Source organism: Numenius arquata, chromosome 4, assembly GCF_964106895.1.
Source record: "Numenius arquata chromosome 4, bNumArq3.hap1.1, whole genome shotgun sequence".
In the NCBI taxonomy this organism is placed as follows: domain Eukaryota; kingdom Metazoa; phylum Chordata; class Aves; order Charadriiformes; family Scolopacidae; genus Numenius; species Numenius arquata.
Window position 1 is genome coordinate 40,462,006 of NC_133579.1, and position 18,691 is coordinate 40,480,696.

The following is an 18,691-nucleotide window of genomic DNA, read 5'->3' on the forward strand; positions in this document are numbered from 1 at the left end:
AATTTACTAATCTCTTTGGTTAATGCTATCTTTTAGCTCCTCTAGAATACGGCAGGATAACTGAGAAGCAATTGAAGAAAGTGATCTGAGTTCCCCAGTGGTAGTTTTGAAAATTTGTATGACTATATTATAAAATAATAAAATTTTGCATAAAATCAGAGCCTCTTTCTTAACCTGAGGGCAGATCAAAAGGAAAATCTTTTGAGATAATAATACAGGTTTAACATTTTCTCTAGATGGGGCAGATTTCCAAGTTTAAAGAGGATATTGCCAGGAAAGATCTACAAATGATTGTGATTCAATGACTTAAATAAAATCTCAATTTATATCAGTCTCAATACATACACATATTTTGACCTATGTTGCCTGAGTCATAAAATTGTAATCAGCTTAGAGCTTTTCACGCCAAAGGCAGGGGTAGCTTCATATGCAATGACCTACCCACATCTAATTGAGACTCCAGATTTAGATTTTGAGACAGCTGGAAACTTTTATTAAGTACTGGCACTTCTTAAAACTTTATTTGGATTGAGTCAAACTACATCAACTTAAAAAAAACAGATTAAAAAAAATCAAGCGGATTTTAAACCTTACTATGCTGAGAAAACTAATCTTATTTTCACTTTATCAGTATGCAAGCGTGCAGTCAAAAACTTTGCATGGCAACACCTACTGTGAACATAAATTTGTCCATTTTTTCAGAATCCCAAAGCAGTCTATTCCCATAAAATTGGCTGTTCTATGTTTTAAACTTGCTGCATGTGTGCATGCATATATATATACCTAAAAATACAGAAAATACTAGGATTAAAGACTGCATATTAGACTATTAAAAGATGGATGAAAAAATCCATCTAAAATTCAGTTGTAACCACTTGAATGGTTACAATGGTTCATCATTTAATTCATATCCTCAATTAGGAGACCAACTTTCTAGTTTTCTTTCTTTTTTTTAAATATTCTTGGCTGATTAGGTGTATACAGCTCCTGGTGTCTTCAACAGACAGTGGGCACAGTCTGTGCGACACAGAGAGATGCTTTTTGGATGCTTAATTTCAGTTTGTCGTCATTCCATAAATTGGTGTGAAGCAAAAAATATATACGATCAAGGACTTGCAAGTTTTGCCTTCTAAGAGAACAGAGTTCATTAAGTATAGTAGGAGAACCCCTGAAGAATAAAAATAAAAGAGTAACAACGCTCCATATACGACATTCAATGAAAGAAAGTTTTAAAAATCCATGCTGTGGGAGATACATTTTGCCACTTACATCTGTTATCATTTTCCCCCTGGTCTTGTTTCTTTCCCTGTGGTTAGCTCGTTTCTGTTTTTGCTGCAAAACTCGTTCCCTGGTGGTGCGGTATTCCAGAGCAAATTCGCTAATAATTTTGCAGAACTTATTGATGTTGACTTCACGTATTGCATAGGGAGGATGGCCCATAAATAACAAAAATGAGTGAAACCTGGAAAACAATGAGTTCATAAATGCAAAGGGAAAAAAATATTTCTTGATGGTTTCTAGGAAAAAAAAAAAAAGACATTTCAGTGAATCCATTTATTACTTTATTAGTTCCCATAATTTCTTTTGTGCTACGCAATTTTCATGGATGCTTCGCATAACATTGGCATGTTTTATAATTAAAACCATGAAAGTCAAGTCTATGATAACTTCATCCCAGTCCACTTTCCCAGGCTGATGCAGGAGATAAGATGTTTATGGAACTCCATCTACTTTATATGACTAATTTGGCATGTGAATGACCAATTTCATTTCAGTTATAGAAAAAATATTTATTAAGTTTCAATCTTATTTATTTGTATTAAGCAACTTCAAAGAGGCTGTTAGGATGTTGGGGAAAGTCTAGACAAGAAGAATGCAGATTTACAGGCTAGCAAACACAAGAAGGAAAGAATTTCTCGTTCACAAAACTGACCATAAAATTATATTATCTACCAAGTACTTTAGTTTGGGATACTCTCAATTCAGAGTTTTACTGCTTCTGTGGTATTCAGAGTTTTCACACTATTTTCAACTTTTACTATTGTTTCTATAGTGCATGATTTACAATACCACACTGAACGTTTAAAAAAGGATGGGAATTCCTTTTAACAGCATCCACATCCCTGATGATAAAATGTCTTCCCAATCCTAGAAAGCTGCTAATTCATGGGTACATTTTTGGAGAAGTCTATAGTAGTAGTTGAAAGGCATAATGGAAAAAGTTAGTATTTTTCTTATTTGTCCAATTCATAAGGGAAACACAAAAGAAAACTGGTGAATTCACTTCCCTACTACTGCAACTGGGATTCCTGCTCAGTTAAAGCATGAAAAACAAGTCATCATGAAAACAAAGAAGAGCTGAATCAACTTCTCAAGTGTATATCCACAAATTTGGAATAATTTGGAATCCAGATCCTAATTTTAACCACTGCAATTTGGAAATTCTTCAGAAGTTGGAAAATATCTCAAAATTTTGCTAATAAACAGCATGAACACAGATGAATTACTCAAATGACTTAAACTCAGACAGCTACAATTGTGAATCCAAAAAAAAAAAAAGGCTCAGGTGTATTGTGGAATTATTGTCAATATGTGTATTTCAGAGCACTACAGTTACTAGATGAAACCAAATCCATTGGATGAAACTAAATCCAAAAGCAAGTCCTAAGGAGAGGAATCTTTATTCTGTCTTCTGCTGTGTAGGCATAAAACACAGAGTCATAGATCCTGCAAATGGGAGTGGTGCTGCTTATAAGAACTCCTCATTGTACCAGACTCATTTCAACTTCTGGAAATGGTAAATTTGTCACTGGAACTTCATTTTTTTTTCTATAGCTCGTTCTTGTTTATCAGACAGTAACATAATCCTCCCCTCAACAGTATTCAGGGAAGGATAGAAAAAATAGCAACTTAACCATAAAGCTGCTAGCTTTTGGGGACTTGATGTTAAAAGACCCAGTTATTGCACCTTGGGAATAAACGATTGCCTGGATCATTGCTTCTTTTCATCAAAAATATAGAAATTTTCTGGAGTGGGAATCTTTCTGAAATGGTGTGTATAACAAAGTAAACACCACATGTACTGGTAACATAACTTGCTGGAATGTGGATTAAACACTTATAAAAAACACATTTATGATGTCATATTTTATAATTTTAGCAAGTCATTTATTATCAAGATAGTGCTGTCACTGATCTAATTGTGTACCTGTTAATTATTCTTCTATGAACAATCTTCAGGATTATGATTCTTTCTGCACAGTCTTTAAGGAATTCAGACATTTTTTGCTTTAGAGTTGGCTTCATTTCATGTTTTGCTATAGCCTTTAGGTGATCCCATGATGCTTTACACCGTCTTTCCATCTGACACAAGTTTTCCTGGAGTTGTTCAAAGTCAACCTGAAAAAAAAGAAAAGAAAATGGAACACTTTAAGCAAAAACACTGTGGTGGTATCCTTGGATATCTGAACAATGCCATGTATGTATAAGAAAGGGTCAATGTAGCAGCAGCATAACATTAATTCACATTATTAATTACTAATAAATAATTAAGAAATAGATTTCTCTGTTGCACTTTGTCTAGACATGAAATGTTAGTAAGCAAAACTGGAAACAAAGAAATATGCATATACATTTGGCTTTAGTCTTGGAGGTTCAATACCTAAAGAAGGGACAATAAAATATTGTGATGTGTTTTTTCCCTTGCTAATAACTTCATGGCTACACCAAGCAACTGCATGACTCGGTTATTTCTGAGGTAATACAAAACTTTCTCTTTTTCTTAATCCTTTTCTTTGCCACTCGTAGCTTTTTATACCCTGCTTGCTGCTCACTGTTGCATCCAGCCAACACTTCTCCAATTTAGGAAGCACTTGGATCTATTCCCTAGCCAGGCAACTGGCTTGTTAATAGATGTTCTACTTCTAATCACAAAATTTACGGGCCAGAATTTTTTAAAGTTCTATTGAAAGTAAGTGCTATTTAGTGACCTCAGCGCTGACTTTCATTCTTTAATATACTGTATGAATTTGCTGGCTTGTTACAAGATCATATAATGACTTCGAAAGTCTCTCAACACAGTTAAAATAAATGACTGCATCCTACGGTAACATTCATCAGGACAGATGCCAACACATTCCACAGAAGGTGAGAGAGAGCTTCTCCTTTACTCATCAACCAAAAAAGGTGTTCAGATTGCAATGGTCTACAGAAGACATTCAGTATGCATTGCTAACAACTGGACAAAGTGCATTAACAACCCAGCCACAGCACACAACAGATGAAAAAAGTAAAGCTCCCCAACATGTTCTTGAATTCTGAAGAAAGGAAAAACTGATTTTATAATACCACTTCACAGTTTAGATGAACTCAAGCTATAAAATACAGATTTAGCTCTCAGATTCTAAACACGTCAGAGCTTGGGATGTTACAGTCTGGTACTCAGTTAATTCCTTAATGCTAAATGAAAACCAGTGTCAAAGACAGGTTTTGGTCTACTCTTAGCTGTGTGCTGCACCCACTGCTGAGACCTATACTGAGCACAGCCATAAGAAATGCATTATTATTATTAAAAAGCTCCTGGTATTGATTTGATTTGGTTTTTCTGTGATTTATAAAGTGATGAATTCTTCCTCTTCACAAGGAAATAAAAACATCCTTTGATCCATTCTGCTATCCAGAAAAGCCCTGCAGGCGGAGCAGCTGTGGGGTTTTTGTTTTCCTTATATCTATATCAATGCATATGTTTGTTTTTTTTTTTAAAAAAGTCCTTTCCAGGTCAGTATTTTCACTGTTGATGATAAAAACATTGCTGCTCTCCATAGATGGTATATCTAAAACACACATGGGGAAAAATACTAGCATTCCTACTAAGAAAAAAAAGCCAAGAGGAGGTACCTCTAGGTCTTACTAGTAAGAATTATCCAACCTGGTTGGGGAAGTCTTTCAGCCCCTGCACCAGAGAAATTAATTTTATGACAGCTTTCACTGAAAACAGAATGAGTTTCAATCTGTCAAAAAGCTGTGAGGTTCAAGCCCGTAGAGGTTCAAGAGACATCCCAGGAGAACAGCATATCTGCAGGGAAAAGATGTGGCTGGTTCCCTGCCACAGGAAATCTGCCAACAGCCAGGCGGTTTCAGCAGGGTCTGAAGATGGCAGGTCGGGCTAAGGGATGCACAGGAATCTTTGAGCACGATCAAAAATTCAGATCTCTGGGGAAGTCCTAAGGAGACTGCAAAAAGGAGAATGCCACCTGAGCTCCCCTGGAGCAAACCTCCATGGAGCACAGCTGGTGCTGCTCAAGAAAAAATTGTAAACTCCTGGAAGGAGTAAAGCAGGACATCCAATACAGGATAATGTGCCTGTGGATTCCCTACATGCAAACTGTCCTGTGCCCGCAAGAATGCGATAAACCTTCATGAAATCTAAAGTCTTCTGGCTGCCAGCTCTCCAGAATTTGGTCTATTGTTTGTGGACAGAAAGGAATACACTTACAGAAAAAATATCCATGTGTGAAATATTAGAAGTCAAAATTTTTCAGACATGACCACATACCCCACCTGATATTTCACGTAGTGCTATTTCACTAATGCAAATTTTGCGGGTCGGCACAGAATCCACTGCCTTTCAGTCTGCAAGGAGTTAAGAGAAGCTTTTTTCACACTTGATATACCATGCAATATCCCTTTCCTCTATCCAAGGTCTCCCAACAGAGCACCAGGTAACAAAGCTAAGTCTTCAGATCTTTCTAAAAATCACAAGCAACCAAAAAATGTGCCGACGAGATTCTTCCTACTGGATCTTGCAGAAGTAACATTTAAATGTTCATGCTGGATCAGCTCAAAGGGAAATTTCTGAAGCTAAAAATATTTGGACTCTTCTACTAAATGTAACAAAACATTTGGTAGTTTGCAGCTTTAGAGTACTACCTGCATGACATTTCAAATCACAAAAGGCAACCTTTCCCCCTCCTCCCCATCCCCTTTTCTCAAAACAGCACTAATGTGATGCTCTCCAATGGGAAACAGTGTAATGCGACAAGCACAGTCACCCTCGCTGTATCTCCTCTCTCCTTAATTTACATACCTTGCCCTCATGTTTCCTCTGCCATCCCCTTTCTTCCTTCGGAGCTCATGTTTAGATAAGAAACTAGCTATAAACCTCCTAGCACAGTAAAGCCAAAGAACCACTGACCTTCTAATTGTAGTCTCCTGCAATTGCAGACTCTTGTACACAGAAGCCAGGTGACGTTTTTTTCCTAAGCTAGTGGAATATAATACCCAGGTTGCATGCCAGCAATTAGTGTATCTTAAGCATGTGTATCAACCCTCACACAAGACTGGCTTTTCATGGCTATCTGAAATAGCAGAACGTATTTTTAACTGATAAAATACAGCAAAATCCTGTTGAAGTAATACGGTCTTATTCTGCAAACTCTTATATTTTCTAAGCCTTGTGTTGTAATATTAACCAAGATAGACAGCTACTAATTCCCTTAATTATGAGTATCAGATTCCACTGAAAAGCAGGATCCTAAGGAATTTGACACCCTCAGATCCTCTTCTCCCTTCACTGTGAAGCCAAATGCATCATGAACATGAAGAAACTTTTACAGTATTCTAAGCAGCAGCAGTCCAATGACTGTGTGCCCAACAAGCCTCTTCATTTTATGCACATTTGTATCATAAACCAGCAGCTACTTAAATCAGTGAAAAATGTAAGTAAAATGTAAATCCATCTGAAAAGCACCAATTTAGCCTCACTTTAACTTAGGCAACCAACCTCAAAGATGAGCACAGTGGTCCAAACCTAGATCTAGTATTTGTGCACAAACGTTTAAAAGCAGTCACGTTGCACAGCAATATCCTTGTAATTTCTTTTTTTTTGGGGTCATTTGTGTTATTATTGTTGTTCTGTTTAAGATATCTTCTAACACTGAAAGTGTTATATACAAATATAACAGTAACAAGGATGATAATCATCCCCTAACTATGTGTCCGTCTGATAAGGAGAACAAGAACGTGTGTAGAGTAAAAATGATAATTACTCAATCTAATACGCGTAAAGGAAACATCAAAAGGCATATGTAATACCATAGAACCTCCCTGCCAGTCCACACACAGCATTCCCAGATTGCATCTTTTTATTTATGTGCACAGATTGCATCTTTTTATTTATGTGTTTATTTCCAACACTTTACTGAAAGAATTAATGCTGCATAATGGTAGAAAGATGCAATTTCTTTCGTTTTTTCATTCCTTCTTTCTTGAAAGGAAAGTTGCAACAACTCTTGCCTGCAGCTGGAAGGCCATGCTGGGACTAAGGAGGAATTCAGGCGAGTTTTGCATCACCTTGTGGCTCCAGGAGACCTCAGCATAGGAGGTGCTTGGAGAAGAACCGCTGTGGCATTATTTTATAACTGTGCTGCACTGAATAAAAGGAAGCAGTAATCTGAAATGGTGATTCAGCTTTCTTCCTGGGTAGCTGTTGTGCCCAGCCCCTGGTTTTGAAGGAAGCTGGAAACATACATTCTTTTTCCTCCTCAACTCAGTACAGGTATGTGCAAAAGACACACAGCTTGCTGGTCCTGCTTACTGTTAACCTTCTGCTACAATTTTAAAAGTAAATCTCTTTTTTTTCCTCAGGCAAAAGAATGAGCGGTCTAAGGCTGTTATGCTAAATAAAAATGACTTTTCTTTCAGACACTGTGTAGTGTTTATTTGCATTTGAAAAGCAATTTAGAAAAAGCAACTTTCTAAATGCTCCTGGGATATATATGATATGTTCCTCCTTTTTCCTGCCAGGTTCCTCTCCATTCACAACCACAGTAGCTGAAAAATAGTCAGAACTAATTGTTATTCATCTGTGAAATCTTCTGCTAGGCCCACTGTTCAGTTTTCTGTGAAGTGCCTTTGTAGACACTGTTGCATCAGAGTGGAGTAGCCGGAGACAGCCTATCCGAATTTAAAGATTAGTTTACGTGACACAAGCCCTGCAGGGTCACCCTCATTCAGGAAACCATTGCCATAAGCCACTAATGGGCAACTTTAAAAAAAATAGTAATTTATTTTTCAATTTAATGCACCACCACATTTTGCACAAATGACACTCAGACCAAGAATAAAACCTTCCAACCTCACGCCAGCGATGCCAGCACTCATTTTAATCCCTTTATATCATTATTTATTGCTTGCTACTATAGTAACAGATGACTCTGCCATAAACAATAACACAAAAAAGAATTCTACCAGGCTTCTCACTTCGTTGGGCCCAGAATTCAATACTGCGTGATACACCTACTGCCCAAATGACTTCTCACTGGTTTTCACCTGACTCAAAAGCTACCACCACCATCAAATGGCTCAGCCTTTACTTCCCTGCCCGTTCAGGTTCTGTGAACATTAGTCCTTTAAAAGGCCTATTATTTTCAACTTCAATTCCATGCCATACAACCAGTATCACCTCCTGCCTACACAAGTTTAAACCATTCTAATTCATGAAATACTAGACGACACCCCAGTCATTCAGGCAGAACACGTATCAGGGAGCCTTTCTGGTCTTCAGGTTGGGATGTTATTTCTCTGTGTGGCCATGAATATTTCATGGCAACACAGGAATTGGACTCCTGTTGTTTGCTGGGAGAGGGAGGAAGGGCTGCTTTGAGGTGACACTGGGAATTAAATGCATTGGCTCAAACCTGAAGTGCCTTCTGCTCTATACTCCTTAGGGCAGTGTATACAATTCCAGGTATGCATTGCCATGCACAGCGAACAACTGTAGCTGCTGTGAGATAACAGGCCATTTTTCTTCAGCATTCCCTCAGCTGGAATGTGTTTTACACATACTGGTTTCCTCTTCCAGCTAAATCTCCTTTAGTCTCTGGGCTAAACTCCACCGCTACTGAGAGTACAAAACTGTCCTAAAATCAAAGATGCTGCACCTGATTACACCCACGTTTCCTGCCTTCTGTATTTATACTCAGCCCTTGAACAGGGTCAAAAATGTCACAACTGGATTGAAGTAAAAAAACCCAAAACAAATAAATGAAGGGAAACTGGTGAAGCTGAGGTTTCTGCTTAAAAAGCACTTCTTTTCACAAGCACTGTAAATTATCCAAAGCTTTGTTCTGAAGGCCAATGAATAACTTGTTACGTAGCCTCAATATCCCTGTATACGTTTTCTATTGCTTGCTACTTTATTGTTTATTGCTACAGCTTGTTTCTTTTAGTGGTGAATATATCAAACCCACAAGGTGCATAAAACAGAAGACTGATGCTTTCAAAGTGACAAGTGTTGCCTTAAATTCACAATAAAATGACAATTATTTTATCTCACATCACAGAAAGATATGCATAACCACATATAAAATCTTTCTGTCTCCAAAGTTGAAGACAGGTTCTGCAGCAGACCACAGCCTAGTCTGAGCTGTTTATAATTTAGGGTCAGACCGTTCATTCTCACATTATTACAGGGATGTGTTCTGACAGGGAACATAAAATCTTCCTCTTTTCCTGAGCTGGTCCAGTGCCAAAGGAAATTCTGAGAATTGCTCCTTGCAAACACACTGTCAACCGAGTGCAGCGACCTTCTGTGGCATATGTTCAAAACTTTGTCTCCTCCAGTATTTCCACACTGGCTTGCTTCACCAAATGTCACAAGAATTACCCCAAAACTAACGTTAGTCCCACTTGCACACTCTTGGTCACACATTTTAAGTGAAGTAGATACCAGCTCTCAAAAGCAAGCAAAATATAAAGGAGGTTCATAGAATCATTTAGGTTGGAAAAGACCTTTAAGATCATCAAGTCCAACCGTTAACCCAGCACTGACAAAAGCCACCACTAACCCACGTCCCTCAGCACCACGTCTGCCTGGCTTTCAAACACCTCCAGGGATGGGGACTCCACCACTGCCCTGGGCAGCCAGACATTTCTAATTCAAGGGTAGGAGATGGCATCCTACCAAAATAATTTTAGAAATGAGAACACCTGAATCAATGCACTAATTAAAAATTAAAGGAGAGAGATGCTTACTGAGGTATGACCGGATGAATCTAGCCAAACATATACATATTTCCACTGGGTTTTAGTTTCTTAAACAATCTACAATAAACATACCAATATGGGACCTTTTTGCAGATGCTGCATAACAGTTCCCACAATCTGGGATGAAGAGGAGCAATACCAGTAAGTGGTGACGTAGGTCCCTTCAGATGGTGTTATGGCATCTGCAAACACTAGAACTGCAGTCATTTCACCTGGGATGTTATTGAAACACTGCAATGCTGTCAGGCACGTGAGCTAAACTTATTTGCTCTCTTTCAGACAAAACCTCGAAGGCTTCATTTGCTGCTGAAGCTCCTTCCCCTTTGCCCCAGTCTGCCCTGCAACCAGCAGCCTCTGTCTCATCCAGCTCCGGCTTCACCTCTGCTCCCACCGGCCCATGCCAGGAACAGCAGCCCTTGCAGCTGGCACTGCAAGGAATGACATGACCGTAAGAAACCTTGCCTCCCCCAGCCCCTCTTTTCCATAGAAAATAATTTGACTTTTGATATTTATTTTTGTTTGAAATAATGTAGGGAAAGCATACTTGGATGATAAGTGCATGCAAATACTTCCTGTCAAGCAAGACAAGAGAAACCTCACTGAAGCAGCACAGGAGGCAGCATGATCTCCTTACTTTTTTTCTTCTTTTCTCCTTTCTCTGGTTTCCAGCATATCAAGCAGAAGCTACAGCACGCCAGAGCAGCACTTCTGTTTCAGCCACCTCCTTTCTCCCCACACATCCCTGCCAAGTCCCTCAGAAGGAAGCTGCAGGCTTCCTTCTCCCCTCCATAGGTCTCAGTCTTGTCCTAAATTTTTTTCCTACCAGCAATCCTTGCCCCCCTCCCCTGTGTCTTTAACATTTCCTACTGCTTACTTTTAAAAGCTGACCATTCTCCATTGCCTAGTATCTGCAACTAATCCAAGTGTCTTGCTGCAGAGGTTAAAAAACCGCCAGAAGTTTGGCATTTTGTAAGTAAATTAAAATTAGGGGGAGAAAAGGACAAATAGTAGTTTACTCTATGGAGCTGGACAGCTTTCAGATGCATGGGGAAAAATATTTATGGAGATGAGAAAGAAGATGAACATTTTTAATAAGAATACATTTCTCATTCATTAATAGAGACGATACTGGTGCTGATACAACCCTTCCCTGCCGTACTGGTAATGAAATTTCTAGGAACAGTACTGAGTTTAACTGCAGAAATCTGGGGGTCTGCTTCAGTATTAGGTACATCAGTTCTGGTACAACTGCAGCAAAAAAGCAACTTAAAATATGCATTTTTTTAATCATGGGATACTAAAGAATCAGTGGCCCTGCATGATCTTATATATTTTTATACAACTTTTATTTATCTATAAATACTTTTATTTATCAAGAATTCTATTTTTTTTTGTCATTTTTTCACTTGTGTCTGCTTTCTTTTGCCATTTATGACTTCAGTCCTTCAACAAAAAGCCACAAGTTTTGCAATAACTATACCATTTTGTTTCTGGTCTTTCTAACTCCTTTCTGGTGAAGCAGCCTGTTTTCTTTATGGGTTTTTTCATGAACTAAGGCTCAGGAAATTCTCATGTGATGTACATCTCAGGGGAAGGGGCATCTCTGTTTATCTACAGGATGGAAACTGTTTAGCCTTTGTGGTTTCTGAAAGATGTTTGTAGACAAAATGGAGCTCAAAATATGGCCTAATCCACAATGAAATATTAGTTGTCCTTTCCTGTCAGCTTTCCTAAACCAAGATTTTGCCTCCGCTGTGAACATTCCCTTGAAGAGGGCAGCTTGGATGGCTTCCATGTCCTAACTCTTTGATTTGTGGCAGCTAAGATCAAGTGGGAATAGAGCTTGTTACAGTAATCCATCAGTGGTATAATACATGCAGGAACATCCCAAGGAGGGAGACCTTGGGCGTCACAGGGAAGGTTAAGGCTATAATTTCTCTTAATGTGATTTTGTCTGGCCTTTTCAGAATTTCGTCCGCTTTGGGCAGGGCCACTAGATCAGCAAACCACAGACTGAAAGACTCTGCTCTATTTTGTAAGCTCTTAGACCTAAAAATTTTTTAAAAGTGACAGCATTGCGTTACGCTATCTTCCACTTTCTAAAACTGAAAAAGGGAAGATTCACTTGAGAGTATAGCGTATATGCTGTGGATTTTGGAAAACAAGGACTCTTTTATGATCATTTTCATTTTCGTGGTTAACTTGGTCCCAATCAAAATAAAAGTGAAATAACTTAACAAAGAAGAAAACAGGGAAATGAGAAACCAATATACCTAAATGTTAAGAGATGAAGAAACACTCAAATAAAAAAAAAAAAAAATTAAAAAAATTAAAACCTTCCAAACATGAGAAACTAACCTCAGTGAAGGCAACAAAACAGAGCCTAAACATAGGCTGTACAAGAGGAAAATTAGGAGACAGAGATGGAATCCAAAGAGCAAATATCTAAGGATATAAAACAAAAGCCACAAATTCCTTTATGGTATCAAAAAAAAAGTAGGAGGTCCTGGATCACTGTGGATGAAAGAAACTGAGGAAGGCAAAAGTTATGGAAGGCACTTCACCACAGAGGATGTTGGTGAGAAACCTATTCTGGTACTTGTTTTTATTTTTCTGTATTTTATTTTTCAATAGACACGAACTAATAGCAAGGTTTGAATGCTTGCTAGCAGGAAAAAATGTGTTGAAGGAAGATGATAGCTTGCAAAGCAGTAAATAAGCAGAAGACAAGAATTCTGACAGCAATTAAAAGAAATTAAGCCACTGGCTAAAATGAGTATCCTTTCACTAACCTTAGTAACTTAAAGAATCAGAGAAAAGCAAAACTTTCACCTAACTTTACAAAAGCAGCAAGGTTGACTCAGGTGACCGTAGAACTCCCAAGCTTTATTTCTATACCTGGTAATCTGACTGAAAGGATGAATAATGGGAAATTAAATACATCAAAATAATCATTAGATTCTGAATATGTTTATAAAATAATGAACAGATAAGAGCAAGTAAAGAAAATCAGAGCCTCATGGGAGGTCACCAGTGAAGTGTGATGTTAAGAGAGCAAAAGAAAAGAAGGAATATATATTGATTCTCATTTGATGACATGGTTAACAGCAGGTGTCTCATGGTTTGTACTTTGTATTTCAAAATTATCTAGAAACAAGGAAGCACACTGAGAGGGTAAAATCTACAGATGGCAAGACATTATTCACATTAGTCCTGATTTAAGATCATTAGGGATTTGAGAGATAAGCAGTAAATCTGCTTCAGCAGATCATGGTCATTACTGTAGATCGCAATGAAGTGCACATTGCAGGCAATGTTGGATTTCTTTGTGCATCAGGCCAAGTTCTGAATTGCTTGATCAGCTCAGGAGGCTGCCAGGATGTCCTTGTGAACTGCCCAAAGGTGGCAGTGTCAAAAGGATAGCAGCAGTCTTTGACCACAAAGAAAATCTCAGGACATCTAACAAAAGATAGCACAAGCAGAATGGACCAACACAGTAAGCATATAACATTTCTAAGGAGAGGCTGGAACACTGTGTTTCCTATCGTTTAACCCGTTCTAAATGGTAAGATGGAGAAAAAGGGTGGAAATGGTCTAAAAAAAAGGATGTAGAAGGATATTTAACACTCAGACAAGGATCTGAGCAGCCTGGTTTAATTTAGTCTTGCACTGAAAAGGGTGATGGATCAGATGACCTTCTGAGGTCCTTTCCAACTAACTTATTCTATGAAATAGAGAGATAAAAAAAGAGTTTTGAGTGTTCAATATATTCAGACAGTAAATCTTAAAATTGGCAAATTCAACAGCAGATAAAATTAGATTATGAATTCATTGTCACAAGAACTGCGCTAGGAGCCAAAATAAGATTTGATTTTTGCAGTTTTAAAAAAATTGTTTCCCCCTCTCCAAAAATATGCAAACAAGGTGACTTTTGCAAAAGAAATCATTCCTCCATTTCATGCATATAATGAGTATTATGACTCAAATAATAAAATTTTTCTAGGAGAAATCTTCCTTTTCCTTTGAAGCTTCTTGTGTTCTCCTCTCAAGCAGCTGGTACTGGCCACTGTCTGAATCAAGACACTGGACTAGATGGATACTAGTATTATCTCCTGTAATTATTTCCATTTTCACATGAGACATGACTCCAAACCAGAATTTTCATGTTTGTTATTTCCTGATGATATTATGTCACGTTTACTCCATTAATCAAGTAATGTACTGTTTTTAAGGGTCACCCATGAAATCTCATACTCTGAGAGCTCCAAGAGTGAGGTTATAGTGTTTCTATCATGCCTGCTAGCAGCAGTAATAAATAATCTGCAAACCAAATTGAGCCACTGACCAGACCTATGCATTAGCCAAGGTTTTTCCACTTTGTAAGAAGAGGTGCTTCCACGAGTTTCCTTTATTTCTATTTATCTTCCCTAACTCCTAGTTATCAAAATTATTGTCAGGAGGAGGACAGAAAAAGGAGTTAAACAAAATATTTCAGGTACATTTTCATTCTGCAAACAATTTTATTATGAAAAAAGTTCATTCCTTCCATTGGCTTAAAATATAATTAGAGACACATCTGCCTTAAAGAAGAGATTCCCCCAAACCACAGAATATATTTGAAGACACTGGTGTAATAAGGTTTTAACCTGAAAATATTTCCTAATAGTTATATACATTAATAATGTACATAACATTAAATGGTTGTCATAATGTGGCTGCCTATTAGTGCACTGATGAGCAAACCACCTCACAGACGAGATAAAACTCAGAAGAGAGAGTACTGGCATGTTTGAAATTCAATGGGAATGACACAATGAATCCACATTCATAAAAAGGGCTGTGACTAGGGAGGAAAAATATCAAAGAATAAAAGAAAATCTTAAATATTTCACTTCAAAGAGGATTTTAAGAGAGAGAGAGAGATATATATATGTTTTCACCCCCTTGACATACCTTGGCTGACCTAGTGATGGCCCCAATCTCTGAATAAAGATCAGTGCTGTCTGGGAACTTTTCCACCACCATAGTGCAGACGTGGTGCAGGAGGGACTGCTTATGCACTGTGTCCTTGACTTCTGGAACCTTTTCGAGGTAGCTCAACTCAAAAGCTTTGGCCTGTAAGGGGGGAAAAAAATGCAAGAAATAAAAATATTTACTCCTTCCCATACAGATTAATAGACAAAAATGATTACCAAGTAGGGGCAGAGGGGAAAGAAGAATAATAATCCTAAAGCAGAAGAAACTTATTGCTTTTATTTATTTTTAAATTGCTGAGGAGTAGGCTTAAAATCACTCCATCTGCAGTGAAATGACTCATGACACAGTTCTCACAATTTGAATGGGGAGCATCAACACTAAACTCCAGGGAGCTACACAGAAGAGTATCTAGCTCTACATCTCCTTCAGGTTATGCTCAAAGAGGCGAAGAGCATCCCCTGACACACAATAAAAAGAAAAAGCAAATTCTGTTTTCTGAATTATTTCTGGTACAAAATAAAGACTGGGTTGTAACTGTCATAATAGTTTTGACTTCTGTTTTTTGAAGGAAAAAGCTGCAGGGGAAATGCTGGGACATCAGGCTTACGTTGGTTCCATTCAGAAAGTTCCCAATGGCTAGCAGAGTAGAAAGGATAAATCCCAAAGTTTTATTGTGCTCCAGTTGATCCATTCCTTCCTTCAGGTCTAGAAGTGGTTCTGCAACTTCCTGTCATGAGAAAAGAAACAAGAAAGTGAAGGCTGCTGTTGGCTATGGCTGGTTCTCATTTTTAGTTCTATGGTTTAGATTAATTACTGCAAAAAGTTCCTGAACTGGGGTCTTGCAGAGTGTAAACTAGCCATGTGTGCTGGCGTTCCTCCATGTTCCAGCTAATAAATCACACGCAAGGACAGCAAAGAAATGCATAAAATACTTTCCTAATGTTGCTTCTTTATGTATGCAATTGCCTTACTTGTCCTGGGGATTATTCTGTGATTCCAAATAGGAGAAAGAGTATGAGAAAAGGGGCTGCTGCATTTGACTTAGATGCATGAACATCCCCCTCCCCAAACTGATAAAAAAGCTTCTTGTAATTATTTTTTTCTAAACTTTGAAAAACAAACCAAAGAAAAGTTAGAACCCTGGCTGACTTGACATTCGTAGCCTGACTCTAAAGCTTTCTTCAAATGATGGCCACCTCTAAGTTTTAGATAAAGATTTGTGCTTGTGTGACTTTAAAATCGAAAAAACCCACCTCACTGTAAACATCAAGCTTTACAAGTGTTCTCATTTTAATCTTTTAACTTAATGCACCTTCCATCCACACACGTTATCTGAGTATAGGTATGTAAACTGATAAGACCTGAAAACATAAATTCTGTTCCATTACCTCGGGAAGTGAACTATGCCAGAGAGTTCAAAGGAAAAGAGCAAGGGTAATTGAGTCGACGGAGCTTATTTCTGTGTCTTTGTGTGAGGCCCGGGGTTATTTATTTTGTATACACAATAACAGTTCACATTGTTTCTATCTCCAAATGCAATCCTAAGCATCCACGAGCAGATTCTTTTCCCAAATTATTACACTCATTGTAAGCCAAGAAGCCAAAATTAAGTTACCTTAGACCAAGAGGCAAAATAACTGGGAAATTCACTTTCTTGGGGAAATACAATGGGTCATTTGATAACTGTACTGATATTTTACTATAAATAAGAGCACAAAGATGAAGGAAACACATTTTTAGTCACTACGGAACAATTAGTTTCTTGAAAAGAGGAGAATATGGCAAATTCGAGACAAATTAAGAGATGGAGAGCAAAGTAATTTGTACATCAGAGGAGAGGTACTAAATAATCCAAGACTTTATCAAGTTAAACTAAAATCAATAAACTGCTGCACAGAATTCTTTGCATTGCTTTACAAGTCAGGGTTGATATGGGGGATGCATTATGGGGATGAATCAAATTGCTCTGCATCTGCTGTAAACACAGGCTTTTGAACTATTTAATTTCCATCAATTTGCAACCTGTTTAGAAGTCATTCCTAAAAGGTTAATTTAAAACATTCTGAAGGTGGATAAAAAGGCAGCATAAAAGGCTTCCAAGCAGGCCATACTGTAGCCCTTCATTTAGCTACTTACATGCAAGTTGTCCAAGGTTAAGACTTTCTTGCATATAGCGCACATTTGTAATTACTCTTTATTTTTTATTTTATCGTAGCATTAAACATTTATTTCTCTAATACACTCTCTCCAGGGAGACTAGAGTTCTTTCAGCTTGGAAGAGCAACTGAAGCAAGCCCCTTTCTTTTCCAGTTCTACTTTTCTCCTTTATACACCTGCTTATGTTCATTTATGATCCTTTAAAGTTGTCAGAAATAAGAATATATTTGCTTACAGTGACCTTAAGAAAAAAAATAGCTGATTTAGAAAAACTAAAGATTCTACTTCTCTTCCTAAGACCTTTAAACTCCCTTTGAGATAATGAGATTTGACAGCATCTGCAACATAAATAGTTCAGTACAAAGAATTAGCAGTAACACAGTCCAATTTTTCAGAGCAATCAAAAGTCTGAAAATGAAGATTTAAAGTTGAAACTCTATCTCTTTTGCCTATTCTCTTAAAATATGATATTAAAAGAAGGGTGAGAAAAATTATTGTTCCACTGATGATCTTCAGTAGGCATACAGTACCTTAGATACATGTTAACATTTCAAAACACTACACACATTATCAAACAGATCAGTTGGAAAGGGCTTTCCTTTTTCATTTTCACATGCATATATTTGAACATCTAAAAAAATGCATTGACGCACGCTTCACAGCTTACAGCAAAGGCTGTAATTGTACCATAACTGCCTGTAAAGAGCAAAGAGTAAGCATTCATCCATCCAGTTCAACCCCTCACAGTAAGAGGCTGCTCCCTACCAATGCACCCTGATTTGCTTTAGTTAATTAAATTCAGCCCAAGAAAGATGACCGACTTCATTATGCCTGAAAAGCTTTTCTGCAAACATGAACAGTATCTCACTTAAACTTTTTCTTGAAGAATTTAATGCCGTTTTTCTTTCAGGTTGTCAGAGGTGGAGCTTGGGCAAATTTGCTTAGGCAAATCCCTGTTCTAGGCTGATTAGCAAACAAGCCTCGTGAATGAGAACCCCAACCTTACGTCAACAACTCGGGTATTTCACACTGTTGATATTGTGGACCATCTAAAACTTCCAGCATCATGGAAATAATAGTAAGGTTCATTCATTTCTTACATAAAATATGTGTGACTTGATAAATAATATGAATAAATTCTGAACTGTTATTAATTTTCCTAATTTAAAAATAAGTAAATAAAAAAAATAAAATCAAGCAAGTGCTTGATTTGGACAAAAAAATGGACAAAAACTGTGGAGGTGATTGGTTTGGCACCTAAGTTCCAGGAAGGGTTTGTCCATTTGCAGACGGATCTTCTACAAAAACAGTTTCAAGCACAAAAGAACGTTAGCAGGTTATGGGACTCTTTTATTATCATAATCAGTAATGCAAACTACTCCATTTTTTAATTGGATATGCTCATGGTATCTTATCTCAGTTTAAATAAGGCTTATGTTTATTGATTACCTGGAACTTAAACTCTGAGTTCAACCTTTCGTCATTTGAGAGACCCAACTCCTCGCCCACTCTC

The 18,691-nt window shown here is 37.6% G+C and overlaps 1 protein-coding gene across 3 annotated transcripts in view; it reads right to left on the minus strand.

The window, feature by feature from the left end:
- FHOD3 (formin homology 2 domain containing 3) overlaps positions 1-18,691 on the minus strand; it is a 398,400-nt gene that overhangs the window by 24,881 nt on the left and 354,828 nt on the right. For all 3 annotated transcript variants that reach the window (XM_074146889.1, XM_074146891.1, XM_074146890.1), the window contains 4 exons: positions 15,629-15,748; positions 14,998-15,159; positions 3,209-3,399; positions 1,270-1,462 (listed from right to left, as the gene is read on the minus strand). In XM_074146889.1, the coding sequence (XP_074002990.1) occupies positions 1,270-1,462; positions 3,209-3,399; positions 14,998-15,159; positions 15,629-15,748 (666 nt within the window). The remainder of the gene's footprint in view (positions 1-1,269; positions 1,463-3,208; positions 3,400-14,997; positions 15,160-15,628; positions 15,749-18,691) is intronic.